This window comes from Pygocentrus nattereri, chromosome 2, assembly GCF_015220715.1.
Source record: "Pygocentrus nattereri isolate fPygNat1 chromosome 2, fPygNat1.pri, whole genome shotgun sequence".
Classification (NCBI taxonomy): Eukaryota; Metazoa; Chordata; class Actinopteri; order Characiformes; family Serrasalmidae; genus Pygocentrus; species Pygocentrus nattereri.
Window position 1 is genome coordinate 35,246,438 of NC_051212.1, and position 16,316 is coordinate 35,262,753.

General features: G+C 37.4%; 1 protein-coding gene across 1 annotated transcript in view; it reads left to right on the forward strand.

The window, feature by feature from the left end:
- malrd1 (MAM and LDL receptor class A domain containing 1) overlaps nt 1–16,316 on the forward strand; it is a 93,929-nt gene that overhangs the window by 43,562 nt on the left and 34,051 nt on the right. Inside the window, exons 19-20 of the mRNA XM_017723269.2 lie at nt 5,777–6,022; nt 7,387–7,544. Coding sequence (XP_017578758.1) covers nt 5,777–6,022; nt 7,387–7,544 — 404 coding nt within the window. The remainder of the gene's footprint in view (nt 1–5,776; nt 6,023–7,386; nt 7,545–16,316) is intronic.

Sequence of the window (16,316 nt, forward strand, 5' to 3'; positions counted from 1 at the left end):
AATGTTTGAGTTATGATTGATACATGAAAAGTCTGAATCATGAACATATTTAAATATAAATAATGTACAAATATTTTCATGGATTTATTGAAGATCTGAGTTATTAACTTGGATTAATTGTATTAATGTTATTTACATACAAATAATCTACGAAAGTTGTGATTCAAAGATGAAAGAATTAGATTTGAAACTTGTAGTGTTGATCACATGTCAAATCATAACCTATAGCAATAATATCTGAATCTTAGCCTGGGGTTTGTAATTTGGTATATGTAGTCTGGGGTATGTAATCTGCAATTTGGTGTAGGTGGTCTGGGGTATGTAATATCTAATTTGGTGCAGGTAGTCTAGGATTTATAATCTGTAATTTGATATAGGTAGTCTGGGGTATGTAATACATACTTTAGTGTAAGTAGTCTGGGGTGTGTAATCTGTCATTTGATGTAGGTAGTCAGGGGTACATAATCTGTAATTTTGTGCAGGTAGTCTGGGGTACATAATCTGTAATTTGATGTAGGTAGTCTGGGGTACATAATTTGTAATTTGGTGTAGGCAGTCTGGGGTACATAATCTGTAATTTGGTGTAGACAGTGTGTGTTACATAAGATGTAATTTTGTGCAGGTAGTCTGGGGTACATAATCTGTAATTTCGTGTAGACAGTCTGTGGTACATAATCTGTAATTTTGTGCAGGTAGTCTGGGGTACATAATCTGTAATTTGGTGTAAACCCGTCTGGGGTATGTAATCTGTAATTTTGTGCAGGTAGTCTGGGGTACATAATCTGTAATTTGATGTAGGTAGTCTGGGGTACATAATCTGTAATGTTGTGCAGGCAGTCTGGGGTACATAATCTGTAATTTGATGTAGGTAGTCTGAGGTACATAATCTGTAATTTGGTGTAGGCAGTCTAGGGTACATAATCTGTAATTTGGTGTAGACAGTGTGTGGTACATAATCTGTAATTTTGTGCAGGTAGTCTGGGGTACATAATCTGTAATTTGGTGTAGACCCGTCTGGGGTATGTAATCTGTAATTTTGTGCAGGTAGTCTGGGGTACATAATCTGTAATTTGGTGTAGGCAGTCTAGGGTACATAATCTGTAATTTGGTGTAGGCAATCTAGGGTACATAATCTGTAATTTGGTGTAGACAGTGTGTGGTACATAATCTGTAATTTTGTGCAGGTAGTCTGGGGTACATAATCTGTAATTTGGTGTAGGCAGTCTGGGGTATGTAATCTGTAATTTTGTGCAGGTAGTCTGGGGTATGTAACGTGTAATTTTGTGCATGTAGTCAGAGGTATGTAATCTGTAATTTAATGTAGGTAGTCTGGGCTACATAATCTGTAATTTGGTGTAGGTAGTCTGGGGTATGTAATCTGTAATTTGGTGTGGGTAGTCTGGGGTATGTAATCTGTAATTTTGTTCAGGTAGTCTGCGGTATGTAATGTGTAATTTTCTGCATGTAGTCAGAGGTATGTAATCTGTAATTTAATGTAGGTAGTCTTGTCTACATAATCTGTAACCTAGTGTAGGTAGTCTGGGGTATGTAATCTGTAATTTGGTGTAGGTAGCCTGGAGTGCATAATCTGTAATTTTGTGCAGGTAGTCTGGGGTATGTAATCTGTAATTTGATGTAGGTAGTCTGGGGTATATAATCTGTAATTTAATGTAGGTAGTCTGGGCTACATAATCTGTAATTTGGTGTAGGTTGTCTGGGGTATGTAATCTGTAATTTTGTGCAGGTAGCCTGGGGTATGTAATCTATAATTTTGTGCAGATAGCCTGGGGTATGTAATCTGTAATTTGGTGTAGGTAGTCTGGGTATGTAATGTGTAATTTGGTGCAGGTAGTCTGGGGTGCATAATCTGTAATTTAATGTAGGTAGTCTGGGGTACATAATCTGTAATTTGGTGTAGGTAGTCTGGGGTATCTAATCTATAATGTTTTGCAAGTAGTCTGTAATTAGACACATATGGTATATACACCTGTCAAGTCTTCTTGTTAAACTGTACAAAATAATACATTTATATGACAAACTGTACCTTTTCTCGAACTGCACAATGCTACTTGAACATTCAACACTTATACCTAAACTATCCTTTGTGATTTTTCTTGTTAGAGGGAGCTCGTGCTGAACAAAGCATTCATTTTTTCTGTTGGCATGTCTGAAAGCTTTTTTTTTTTTCATTTTAATTAGTGCGAGTACTACTAGAGGTGTATCAAAAGTAGTCACTACATTAATTTCAGGCTCCTGCTCTTATCATCTCTCTGGCTCCTGCAGGTTTTATCTTTTTCTGCATGCAAATTTGTCCTGCCTTCAGTGTGAACTAGGTAGCTTGACTGATTGGTACTGATCTTCAGGGTACAGATTAATGCTGGAGATGTGTGATTCAGTGAAGAATAAACTGACGGTAGTTATGCATGTATTTGCAAACATTCCGAGATACATTTGCTTCATGCTTAGCAATTTAAAGACAGACGTCACCACTCTTTTATTTAATTTTCAGTCAAAGTGTTTTTTGTTTTTCAGGAGGTATTTCTGAAGGCATTAGATATATGATAACCCACATGTTTAAGGAAGAAGAAAGTCAGTGGAAATTTTTTTTTTAAATCATGAGTTCAAAAATGTATTAAAAGAAACAGAGAAAACATGATAGACCACTAAAACTGCCCCTTATCAGATAAACACAGTATGGTTTTATGTTTTAGAGAGAGGAGAAAGAAAGCTGTTACTGAAAAAAAAAATTAAAAAAAGATTTGCATTGTAAATAAAGAGACTGCTTCAAAGCAATGGACTGACCACACCGGAATCCAGACCTCAACATTGTGTTTGGGATTACTTGGATTATTCTCTGACACTCATATGCATGACTAAAAGGTGATCTCTGACTCTTACTCAGTACTGTAGATTAGCCTTCAACCTGTGGGCCTTTATGTGGATCCATATTTCAGTTCCTCACCGTCATAACTACTTTACTTACATATTAGTTTAATGCATGTACCAGACTAGTTATATTAAAGTACAGTAGTTACTGGATAATGCGTCTTAAGATTAATAACTGATTGTTAAGGCTGTAGTTTACTTTGTTAATATGCAAAGGCACAGTCTTAATTTAAACCACGCATCTGCACTCTCAGGGTGTTTGAGACCCCTTGAGTTTGATCAGCATCATATCACACATACACAGTAAATAGGCTCCACATTTTAATTACTCTCAGTTTCCTCTGAAGCCATTAGAGCTGTGCTGCTGTGCTGCTCTCCAGAGATACACTGGAGATGTGATTCACATTTTGGTAGTATTTTACCCCTTAACAATCCAAGTTTATTTCATACGAAAGCTTATTATTCAACAATTACAGGGACTTCAATGCAAATGAATGGAGCTGTTCTTAGGTTATAGAAGTTTTTAATAAAACTTTGGGCCTGCTGGCTGGTTAAAGGCTACTTAGGAACTTTATAATTTATGCATACGCATTGAATAGTGGATTTATAAAGCAATACTTGGGCATTCATTAACATCTTATGTCATTAATTGCATAATGAAATAAAATGTAATAAATGACATTGTGATGGCACACGGCATTAGATTAAAGTGATAGACATTCATTCTTTGTATAACAGTGCTATGAAGCATCAGTCTCAAGTAATGGAGCTTATACAAGGCTAACAGATGCCTAGATAAAATCACTGTATATTTTTATTTGAGTTATAGTACAAAAGTACAGATTCGGTTAAGGTATTTATATGTATTTTTGCTGTTGGAACAAATCCTCCAAAATGGTAACTTTAAACCAAGTAAACACCACTTCTGTGTGTTCATTCATTATGAAATCCAACAGGAAATTATAACTTTCAAATAATGCAAAAAAGTAAAAAAACAAAAAAAATAGAAGCACAAGGTTTTCATGCAGCAATGAAGATAGTGTTTCTATCTAGGCCTCTGATTATTAGCTCAATTGCTTGGCAATGATACTTCATATCAAAGCTTCAAAAGCAATAAATCTCACCTCCTTAAAATACCAGGCTTACTATAGTTGCTTTACAATGCATGCCAACCTGCGATTAATGGCATACGCTATTAAAAATACTCAGGTATTACTTTATAAATACATAATTCAGTGCTTATGCATGTGCTGTGTAGTCTTAATGTAGGTAGCCTTTATGTACACTGTGTCTGACAATTTCGGGGCTGAAACTTCAGCACAGCAAAAAATGTATCACTACCCTGTGTTTAATGATTACATCTGAAAACACCTGGACCATTCTCAAGATGGACCACTACATTCACACAGCATTTAACATTTAACAACATTTACTTGCGATGTTGGATAAACCAGAGATCGATGTTAGGTAAAATACTTTAAGGTTAGGTAAAATAGACTTTAAACTTTGAAAGACAATGTTAATTAATGGTAAAAGCTGTTTTTTTTTAAATCATTGGTGTTGAGGTTGTACCGGTTGTAATATTCTGAATGTCGTTTACAATATAGTTCTGTATTTTTACAGTCTTCACAGTTTTACAGTTTGCATTCATTTTAATCTCAGGCATAATGGCCTATTTTGCTGCAAAAAAAAAAAGAAAACAAAAAAAAGGATTAGGGATGTGTTGTGAAAAAGATTCTGTCTGGCTTTCTTGCTCTCCACAGGAAGAAGGGATTAAAAGATTTATTCATTCTTTTCTTCTGTGATTACAGAGACCTCCTCTCTTCCTCACGCCTCATCACCTCTTTAATGCCTAACAGCCCTGCAGGAACACACACACACACACACACACACACACACACACACCCATACGCTGCAGAGTTATAAACCTCTGATTGCATGTACTCTCAGTGTCCAATTTAGCAGCTTCACCTACCATGTATAGTTGTATGCAATAGTTTAAATAGCCCTGGTTAAATGATATGTTATGTGCAAGTAAGTTATAACACACCTTCTATGGGGAACACACTTAAATATGGCATTTTTACCATTTTTATTGAACAATATCTTTGTATTTTCAAAGTTTAATATGAAAAAAAAACATATGCAATGTGCCATAGCTTTCACACAGGCCACAATGTATTTTTCTCAATATGTTCAGTTCATATCATTGTGCATTAAAAAGTCCAGAGGTATTCTCTTTGTGGGAAAAGTGCACTAATTATCAGCAGTCTACCAACACTTTGTACTGGTGGGTTTGGAGAACTTAAGAACCAAGAACTGCTATGCAAATGAACACAAAACCAAAAGCATGTCAGTCTATTTTGATTTTACAGTAAGTGCTGAAGCACCATTGCACCTGTTTTGTGAATTACAGCAGTGCGAGACGTGAGCAAATTTGCCCCACAGTCACTGCTGGACTGAAAATAGTATGCCAAACTAGCCAACAGCATCCTGTGGCTGGGAAGTGACCACTGATGAAGAACTAGAGGATGACTAATACAAACAGTCATCTCTAAGTATACTTGGAAGGCTGAAGAACAAGTGGACAGTAAGTGTTCACAGTGTTTAAAAACTCCACTTGTGCCTGCTCAACACATTACTACCACAGTGCTACCATGTCAGAGTCACTGCAGTGTATAAATGGCTTAAATAATACCTGCTCAGTGGAGGTCCTGTAGGGGTCCCTGGTCATTGGTTGATAAGGTGAACATACAGGATACACTCTGTAATTTTAGAACTATAAAATGAATCTACATGGTAAGTTGACCTGATTAAATAAATAATGATAGATACAGGGTAGCTGTACTTGTACTTCTGTGTTTATATGTGCCTCTATGTGTGTCCACAGGCCCCTGTCCAGGAGGCTTACTTCGCTGTGAAAATGGTGGCTGTTTTAAGCCAGAGCAGTTTTGTGATTTCATTGATAACTGTGGGGATAACTCTGATGAGAAGGAGTGTGGGACGTCTTGCTCATTTGAAAATGGATGCTGTGGCTGGAAAAGTTCTCCAGTAGACAAATTTACTTGGATGTTGGGTACAGGCTCAGCCCAGAGCATCAGACCACCACACGATCACACTCTGATGAATAAAAACGGTAAGAAACTGTATGGAACAGAGTTTCCCAAAGTATGCCAAAGCTGGGCCATGAGAATATTTAAGTTGGCCCCCCAGACAGTCTCCCCACCTTGTCACCCAATGAGAGAACAAACCAAATTTTATATCGTCTTCTTTTTTTGAAATTGTATTTTTGATCTATTTTAGTAACATAATGCAGTGTAATGTTATGAAATATAATTTTAATGCTCCATTTGAAAAATATACACCTTATTTGTCTGTATATTTTGTATATTTTATTGTCTTCTTGGCCATCTATCCACAACTAACATTGCAAGAGAAAGCCCCATTAGACGACTTTATAAGAGAAGGGAAAATGTTGATGCATGTACTATAACGATGATGCTGGAACAAAACCTCATATCTCCAAAATGGTAACTTTACAGGAGAAGGAAAAAAACATACTTTACTAATGTAAGTCAATGTGATCTTTTTTTTCCAAGAAATTTCGGGCCTTGCTTTTGGTCCACACACACACATCCTCTAAACCATTTATCCATCTGGGTCGCAGGGGAGCTTGAGCCTATCCCAGCAGTCATTGGGTGTAAGGCAGCATACACCCTGGACAGGACATCAGTCCATCGCAGGGCAGACAGACAGACATATACATTAACACCCACACTCACACCTAGGGGCAATTTAGCATGTCCAATTAGCCTGACTGCATGTCTTTGGACTGTGGGACGAAACCAGAGAAGCCAGAGAAAACCCATGTAGACAAAAGAACATGCAAACTCCACACAGAAAGGACCTTGGTCGCCGGCCAGGGATTCGAACACAGGCACTCCTTGCTGTGAGGTGATTTTTAAATGGTGCCAAAAAAAGGTTTTTGCAAGATTTAGATGTGACATGCTTGGTATTTACTGAAACAGACAGATCATTTGACTGTATTCTCTTTTATGAAAGAACATGGATGCCTGCGATTCACACTCACGAAGAATGATTGGCAAGAGACTAAAAAAATGCTGTTCATTACTTCACTTTTTAAAATCTAATAGCGTTTTTAATCATCAAACTATTCATGTTTTTTTTATATATACATGATAAACATGGCTGATTAGCGTTTGTCCAGAATTAATTGTTTTAATTGTCAAATACATTTCACAGGCTTTGGGCCTTTCTTTAACAAGAACACTGATGATGAGATTTGATTTCTGAATTCATCTTTATGAAGGCTGTGCAGCTGTTGTGCCTCATAAACACTGTGTCTCAACAGTGTGCACAAAAAAATGTTCATTATGGATAGTGAAGTAGATTAATATACTCTGAGTTGTATACCCCTGGCCAAATTACTGATGTCTCTCTCTCTCTCTCGCTCTCACGCTCCCTCCTTCTCTCCACCAGGTCACTTTGTCTACATGTCGGCCACTCCAGTAGGTTTAAAGGGGGATAAAGCTCATATGAGGAGTTCTGTTTGGAAAGAGTCCAGTGCCACCTGTAAACTGAGGTTCTGGTACTTCATTTCTAACAAGGCAACAGGAGTCATCCGGCTCTTCTTAAAGGTAATATGTTCAAGGACTGATTTCTCAGACTAGATAAAGCCTAGTCTTGAACTAACTTCAGTGAGTTACCACTGGAAATTCTTTGTTTCTTAAATATTCCATTTGCTTTTTTATTTTTCCAATATATTCAGATGTATATACATTATTAAAAACATTGATTTATTGTCCAAAGAAAGGTAGGTTATAGATTTCCTGCCGTCATTACCAGCTGACAAGAGTGGTAGTGTTGAAAGCACATGGATTGTAGTGAAAAGTCTGTAACTGGCATGGGTGGCTGCAGAATATGTGCAGCAGTTTAGCCAGACAGCTAAGCTAGCAGCTCACGTTTCTAACTTATACATGTTACATAGTTATCCATTTACTGCACTATAAAGCGGCCAGGTTTAGAGTGTTGGCTTGTCTGAAAGAGTCTGCTATCTGAACAAGATCATTCAGTTACCTCAAATGATAATGTGTTTCTTCCTATTACCATTCTTATAGCAGATCATTCAAAATAACTTTGTGAATAACATTGTAAATGTTGCACTAGCATAAATTAGTGTGCACATCATCACAAAGAACAAAGAAAATTGAAGGTTATTGAAGGAATCACTTAAACACTACCACATACAAAGCAATGGAATATGTTACTTAAATGACTGTTTATGCTTCAAATGTACTTGTTTGAGCTAGAGCAGTTTGAATGTACACCGCTGCTAGCTTGATGTTGTAACGCGGAGCGCGGTAGCGGACGCATGTGCGGAGGTAAGCGACTTTTATCATGGGCAAATCCAGGGTCATGGTCAAAACGGTCCAGGGTCATAGAGCCAATACGGATAGAACGATATACAGACATGATGATAAACAATAAATGCTTCAAACGGTTCAAACAGATAGCGCAATCAATCAAAGCAACCACATCAAACAACAAAGACCAGCTACAAACACAGGCTTAAATACAACAGGGATAACGAGGGACAGGTGGAAAACAGGTGGAGACAATCAGGGGTGGAGTCATGAAACGAGGGGGCTGGCACAAAACAAACACACATGGGTAAACCAAAACAACACGAACACATGGCCTGGACTGGGAGTGGCCAATCGTGACAGATGTTAACAAATCCCAAAGGGACACAGGAAAAAATGCATAAACAGTCTCTAATAAAGTTCACTAAATCGAGAACATACGGAAACCTGCCAGCTGCACATAGCAGTGCTCAACACAGAAACCTTTTAATTTGCTGCATAAGTAGCCTTTCTTTGCTGGTGTGTCGCATGTTAATTCCTGCTTGCACCCTTATTTTGTTTGCAGTCTAGTTTAAATACAGTTTGATGGTTGAATAGACATCCAGGTGACACTTCTTGAGATTTCTTGGCCCGTAAGTTTTATAGTGGCCCCTTTAGTTAGTATCTTATTTGTCCATTATATCATTTCAGGCACTGATAATTGTATTGGTCACTAAAGCAATGTACACAATACGCAGGGACACAAAAATTCCTAAGTGGACTCAGGGAAAAATGGATAAACAGACTCTAAAAGTTCACTAAATCGACAACATATGGAAACCTGCCAGCTGCACATAGCAGTGCTTAACACAGAAACTGCATCTACCTCTGTTTGTGCCTCTTGTGGCTTGTAGAAGGGTATTGTGGTCAATCCTGTGACAGTGCTGCTCAGTTTTGGGCCATCTGTGCAAAAGGTAGAGTGACGCCAGACTTGTCCATGTGGTTTATCTGGTTACTCATAGACCAGAGCAGCCCCATACACTACCATCTGGCCCTGTAGTTATGAGGGAATCTCACTCAGACAGTCTGCACGAGAGAGAATGAGTGTGTGTGTGTGTGTGTGTGTGTGTGTGTGTGTGTGTGTGTGTGTGTGTGTGTGTGTGTGTGTGTGTGTGTGTGTGTGTGTGTGTGTGTGTGTGTGTGTGCACGCAATAGAGACGTGAGAGATGTGTTCATATCAGAATGTGAGAGATACTGGAGGGATTCCTTCGCAAAATCTTGTTATACTAAATACGAGTGCAATGGATTATTGTGGCTCTCAATAGCTGTAGCCAACAAAGCAAAGATCTTTCTGTTGCTAACTGATAACAATGACTATCACACGCTTTCTGAATTATGGTAATTTATAACTGGCTAATTTGTGTATTCCTGATGATTGGGTACTTGCTTGGGATTCTAATAAGTTACAATGTAAACTATGGCCAACCTTCTCAGCATTCTCTTATGCTTCTATCATTTATTATATTATTCAAAATTGCATTATGAATACCACTTTTAAACCAGCTGTAGTAAGATGAGTTTGACCAACCTGCATCAAGCCCTGGTCAGCTAGGTTCATTTGGAAATATAATAGCAGATAGTTTAACCAGATTTAGCCAGTTATGTAGGATCCACCAAATTGTATTATTTTAAAAGAATGCTGCTTAATAGTGTTGAAATCCAAAACAAATTGCATATCATTCACACCACAAAGTAGCTTTTTCTCTTCATCTTCTCTTTCTCTACTCTGTTTTTAAGTTCCAGATGCATATTTTCTTTTTTAAGACATGCATAACCACTTGCCTTGTTCCCTCTCACTCAAGCATCTTAGAAAACATAATTGTAATAACCTCCAAGTTGTTAGATGACCGCCTAGCAGCCTACACAGCTGCTTATGTCACTTATTAGGTAGAGCCGGCGCTATTAAACATGGCCATTCTCAAGATCTGTTTCAGTGAGGCGTTCAATGGATCTGTGAGCCTTTATTACTCTTGGTGTCCCCCTCTCGTGCAGTACTGACTACGCATCGAGATTTTGCCTCACTGACTCCAACTAGTCATGCATGCATATAGCAATATCCCACCAATAAAACACTGACTGCATCACACTGATCTTCCTGTTTGGCCTTTAAAGCTAGTATTTTTGGCTGCTTTGGCAAACTCAACACCACATTTGGTTTCCTGGGAAAATGATTTTCACTGTCTTACTAACGGTATTTGCAATATGCTGTAAACTTAATTTAGATTTCATGCATTCAGTTTTTTTTCCCTTATTGAGCCTCTGATACTGTATCTCTGGCTGTGCATGGGCCGGCAAGAATGTATCAGTGAGAGAGAGAGAGAGAGAGAGAGAGAGAGAGAGAGAGAGAGAGAGAGAAGCATAAAATGGAGAGTAAGTTTGAGTGCAGCTCAGTGTTACTGTGACGTGGAATGAGGAGGCAGACGCATACGCTGAGATAAGCGACTTTTATTATGGGCAAATCCAGGGTTATAGTCATAATGGTCCAGGGTCAAACAGCCAACACGGAGAGAACATGGGTCAGACATGACAAAATCAAACAGATCACAGAATCCAAACAACAAGCAAAATGACTAGCAAGACAAACATTAAACAGTACAATCAAACAGTACAACCAGAACAATAAACAACAAAGACCAACACAGACCAAGGCAAACACAGGGCTTAAATACACGAGGACTAACAAGGGATCACAAGACACAGGTGGGAACATAGGTGGGAACAATCAGGGGCGGAGTCACAAAACAAGGCACTGGACTAAAAACAAAAACAATGGACTAAACCAAAACACAACAGAACACATGGACAGGACTGGGAGGGGCCAGTTGTGACAGTTAAATGTAAAGTCAGTGATGCAGAGAAGAGTATCTACTCCTCACTGAGATACAGTCCCACTATCTATTTATACATCAACTCAGCAAAAATATATACATTTACTAAAATAGATTTATTCCCTTGTGCCTCATGCATTCACCCAATGAATGTCTTAATCAGAATAACAAAATCAGTCACATGTGATATCTACTTACGCTCTTAAACTGATCCCTCTCTCTCTACCTTTGTTTCTCTCTTTCAATTCAATTCAATAGAAGTCTATCTCTCTCTTTCTCTCTCTTTCCTTCTCTCACCTGCTCCCCTCTCAATTCAATTGATTGGAAGTCTCTCTCTCTTTCTCTCTATGGGGGTGTCTCTCACAATTCAATTCAATTCAATTCAATTCAATTCAGTGGAAGTCTCTCTTTTTCTTTCTTGATCTTGTTGTCCTTTCTTTCTTTCTTATTTTCTTTCTTTCTTTCTTTCTTTCAATTCAGTGGAAGGACCTCATTCTCCTTCTCTCTTACTGTTTCTCAGTTAAAATGAATTCAATTCAATGGAAGTCTCCTTCTTTCTCTCTCTCTCTCTCTCTCTCTCTCTCTCTCTCTCTCTCTCTTGCTCTCTCTCTCTCTTTCTCTCTCTGTCAGAGCACTTAAGAATGTATCAAAGCACTAAAAACATTTTAAAAATAATTCTCTCTTTCTCTCTGTAAATATCAATGCACAATCATTTTTTTAAGTTTCTGTGCATCTCTCTCTTTCTTTTTCATTGTATCTATCTTTCTTTTTTGCTTTCAAGTCATTTTGTCTTCCTGTTCTTTTGTCAGCAATTTATCTCATATATTAGAAGAGCCAAAGGTTTTATTTTCTCCTCTATTCTCCTTCCATTTCACGCTATTTAGCTTCTAACGTGTAGGTGACAGTCTGATGCTGTTTGCCAGAAGCATTTTTTCATTCTCCTTTTTCTCAGCCCCAGTGAATGGAAGATGGCAGGTTTCACATTATAATATTCGAGACTAGGTTTGATCAGATTTCAGCCTTGAAAATGTTTTTAAAGCATTCTGACTGAGAGGCGGAATTCTGTGTGTTTTACTGCTGGTCTGAGGTCCCCTGTTATTAATGATTCATCTTAGCAGATATCTGAATGGAAGAGAACAGATTGGTGGAGAAAAAAACAGAGTTAGTGAGTTAGTGAGTGAGTGAGTGAATGTGAGAGTGATCGCGTACGTGGGTCATAAACTGCAACTGTGCAACTGGTATGATGAAAAGCTTTGAAACTATAGCAATGAATATATAGTGTCATTTATCATACAGTTTCAAATATAACTGCATGAATGACACTTTCTTGGTAACACTTGAGTGTAGGGGGCATTATAACACCTTTGAAATTTGCTTATTAAGCCTTAATATGCCAATTGACAATTAACAGGCTACTTATTACTGTACAATTTAGCAAGAACTAGTGGGAATTATACACTTTTCAGAGCACTTTCACTTGTGTATTGTACATTATAATCTTCTGCACAACATCTTAAATATCTATTATGGGTATTATGCCCCTATACAGGGGTATCAAGCCAATAACATAAAGTAGTGATAAGTAGCCAGTTAATTATCAACTACGCTTATTAAAACTCTAGAAAAATACTTGTCACTCTAATTACTGCCTAATAATGTTGGAATAAGCAACCAGGTAATTACAACTGCTGACTTGTTAAGGCTTAATAAGAGTAGTACAAGTGCGCTAAAATTTGCATTGTTACTGCTTAATAATGTAATAATAAGCAGTCTGTCAATTCCTAGCTACTGGCTTGCCTGGGTTTAATATATGCATTAAAAAAAAATATATATATATATATATATATATATATATATATATATATATATATATATATATATATGCATTACAAGTTCTGTAGAAAAATACTTGTCACTCTAGTTACTGTTTAATAATGTTATAATAAGAAACCAGGTAATTAAGGCTGCTGGCTTGTGAATGCTTAATAAAGACATTACAAGTGCTTTAGAAGAAATGCTCAATTCACCATTTATGGCTTAATAATGTAGTATTTAGCTGCATGCTAATTACCAGCTACTGGCTTTTTAAGGTTTAATAAGAGTATTACAAGTGTTCTAAAAACTTACTTTGCCATAGTTACTGTCTAACAATGTAGTAATAAGCAGTTGGTTAATTACTAGTTACTGACTTGCCTGGGTTTAATATAAACATTACAAGCTCTCTAGAAAGGTGCATAATTACACCATAGCTGCTGCTTAGTAGTGTAGTAATAAGCATCTTATTCATTGCAAAGTATTTGCTAATGCTTAATAAAAGCATTACAAGTGCTTTAAAAATTGCTGTAGTTGTTGTATTGCTTAATAATGTAGTAATAAGCAGTCTGTCATTTACCAGTTATTGGCTTGCTAAGGCTTAATAAGGACATGCCTGGGGCATTATAATGTCCCCCTTTACTGAAGTGTTACCAAAAAGTTCAAAAAGACAAACATGTTTGCTGATCAGTTACATTTGGGGTAAGTGGGAGACAAATTATGTTTAACTGTCTCTTTAAAACACACACACACACACACACACACACACACACACACACACACACATACGCACACACATACACACACGCACACACACACACACATTATATTATACTGAGCTACAAATGCATGAACATACACTTTCACCTCATGCCATTTAATTCTCCATGTCTAATATTTGATTAAGTCCTCACTCTCTGTGTCTCACACATAAATCTCTATAAGCCCTGCAGTGAGATTGGCTGTTTATCTGTACTTAAGTTTGCCTACAGCAATATTGCTTCTCTCCACACTACAGTGGACTGAGCTGCAGGCTGATGGATTGACTGTCTCACAGCCACAACAGCACAATTATTTTTCACAAACTGCAAAAAATCAGGAAGAACGAGGTCATCTCCTGCCCTCCATCACTGCATGGGCTCATGAACTCATGGGGAATATGGATATGAAGGTGGATGTTGCTTTACTGAGCACTTATTCAGAAAGTTTGGAGATGTCTTAGTAATGCATGGCTGAACAATACTTAGTGGCCCAGTGTAATACACTGTTATTATGGATTGATGAAGTCCATTTTTTAGTAATCTTGCAGTGAAATGTGTTAAAAAGATGTATTAAAATGACATATATGGTTGACTATGGGATATATATCTAGATTTTTGAATGTCTTTAATTTGTGCCATTATCTAAGATTTCTTTTTGATGTAAAACAGAGCTCTTGCCTTTGGTCTAGAAGAACAAATAAAGAAAATTTGAATAAAGGAAATGAAAAAGATTAGTAAAACTCTTGCAGATGGCAGGTGGGTCATCCTAGGTTGGATTTGTTTCCCATTTTAAAGAGCAGGAAAAACAAGGGAATTTTAATCAATGAAGTTTGCACTGTTAAGTGAAATCAGGGCAGGATAAGCAGTTTTCCATCATATGACAACAAATAATTTTGCAGTTGTCATTGAAGTGCACAGCAACAAGGGAAAGTTTAATAACACCAATGTACTCCAGCTAAGATTAGTTGATTAATTCAGAGTTAAGTTTACTAACACTAGTCTTCCCTTTATGACTGTAATATAATTGCAGCAGTTATGCTGTCATATCTAAAGCCCTATTGGAGCTGGATTAGTCTTAGCTGGGGACTAGTACTAAAAAGGGATCTTTCACTTGTAACAATAGTGGAACTCCTTTGCTGCTATATAGAACCCTTTGCAAAAAGGTTCTATGTAGAACAATCTACAGCACATTCAACATGAATCCGAAGAACACTGTCATGATGCAAAAAACCCTTTAATCATAGAAAAGTTTCTTTGAGTGTTCATGGTTTCCTTGAATCCTTAAAGAACCGTGTAAGATTATGCACTATCATTTGGAATTGCCATTGATAACAGGCATCACTCCACACTGAATTGTGACATAAAGTCTTGAAATTACAAAGATCCTACATGAACTGACCAATCGTATAGTGTAGTGGTTAACACCTCTGTCTTCTACACTGTAGCCTGGGGTTCAATCTTCACCTGGGCAAACACCCTACACTATACCAATAAGAGTCCTTGGGCAAGACTCCTAACACCACCTTGGCCTACCTATGTAAAAATGATCAAATTGTAAGTCGCTCTGGATAAGAGCGTCAGCCAAATGCTATAAATGTAAATATCACATTACATTACCAAACTTTTTCCAATAAAACTAATCCAGCTCAAATAGGGTCTGAAGTCTTATGTGTTGGCCTATTTCAAATTCACAGTAAATTTCTGACTTCTATGTACCTTTCAAATGTCTTGAGTTATGATTATGTATTTGTGAACAAAGAATTTTAATATCATGTTTCACTTGCCCCCTAATTTCATTGTCTACCTGTCACTGAGTAAAAATGCTTAGCTGCTTCAGAGCCCCTCTAAGATTCAAGAGTTTCACATGAAAATAAGTCAAATGTGTCTAATGTGAGTCACATTTAAAAGCATTCTGGTCATTCAGACTGGAATTCAAAATGTAATGCGGGGGAGCGATGATGAGGCAGACACATACACTGAGACAAGTGAGATTTATTAGGGACAAATCCATAATCAGGGTCTAAACAGTTCAGGGTTAAAGAGCCAACACAGAGAGATCAAGATACAGACATTATGAAAAGGAACACAGACTAGACACACAACGGAGGCCAGAAGAAACAACACCATGCAAAGACCAGCAACTAACAAGGGAAAGCACAGGGCTTAAGTACAAGAACAATGAGAGTTAGCAAGACACAGGTGAAAACAATCAAGGGCGGAGTCTATAAACAAGGGCTCAGAACAGGGCAGAATCAAAACAAGGAAGCACATGAACAAGACCAAAGGTAAACAAAATCACATGGAGGACTGGGAGGGGCCAATTGTGACACAAAAGTATATCAAACTATAAAAGATCCCATAGCTTGATTTAAAAAAAGGAAGCTAAACACAATGTAATCAGGTCATAAAAATGGACAGAAAAATAGACAGACAAAAGACCCAATACAACAAAGTCTAACCCAAATATGTACCTTTTAATTAATTTCTTGATCAAAATGATCCATCATTAAATGTCTTTGTTGGAAAATGTATGTACCTCTGCATTCAGTAATGGACTTTAAATCATTCCTCTTTGCAGAACGGCTTCAAGTCAGTGATGTTAGTGA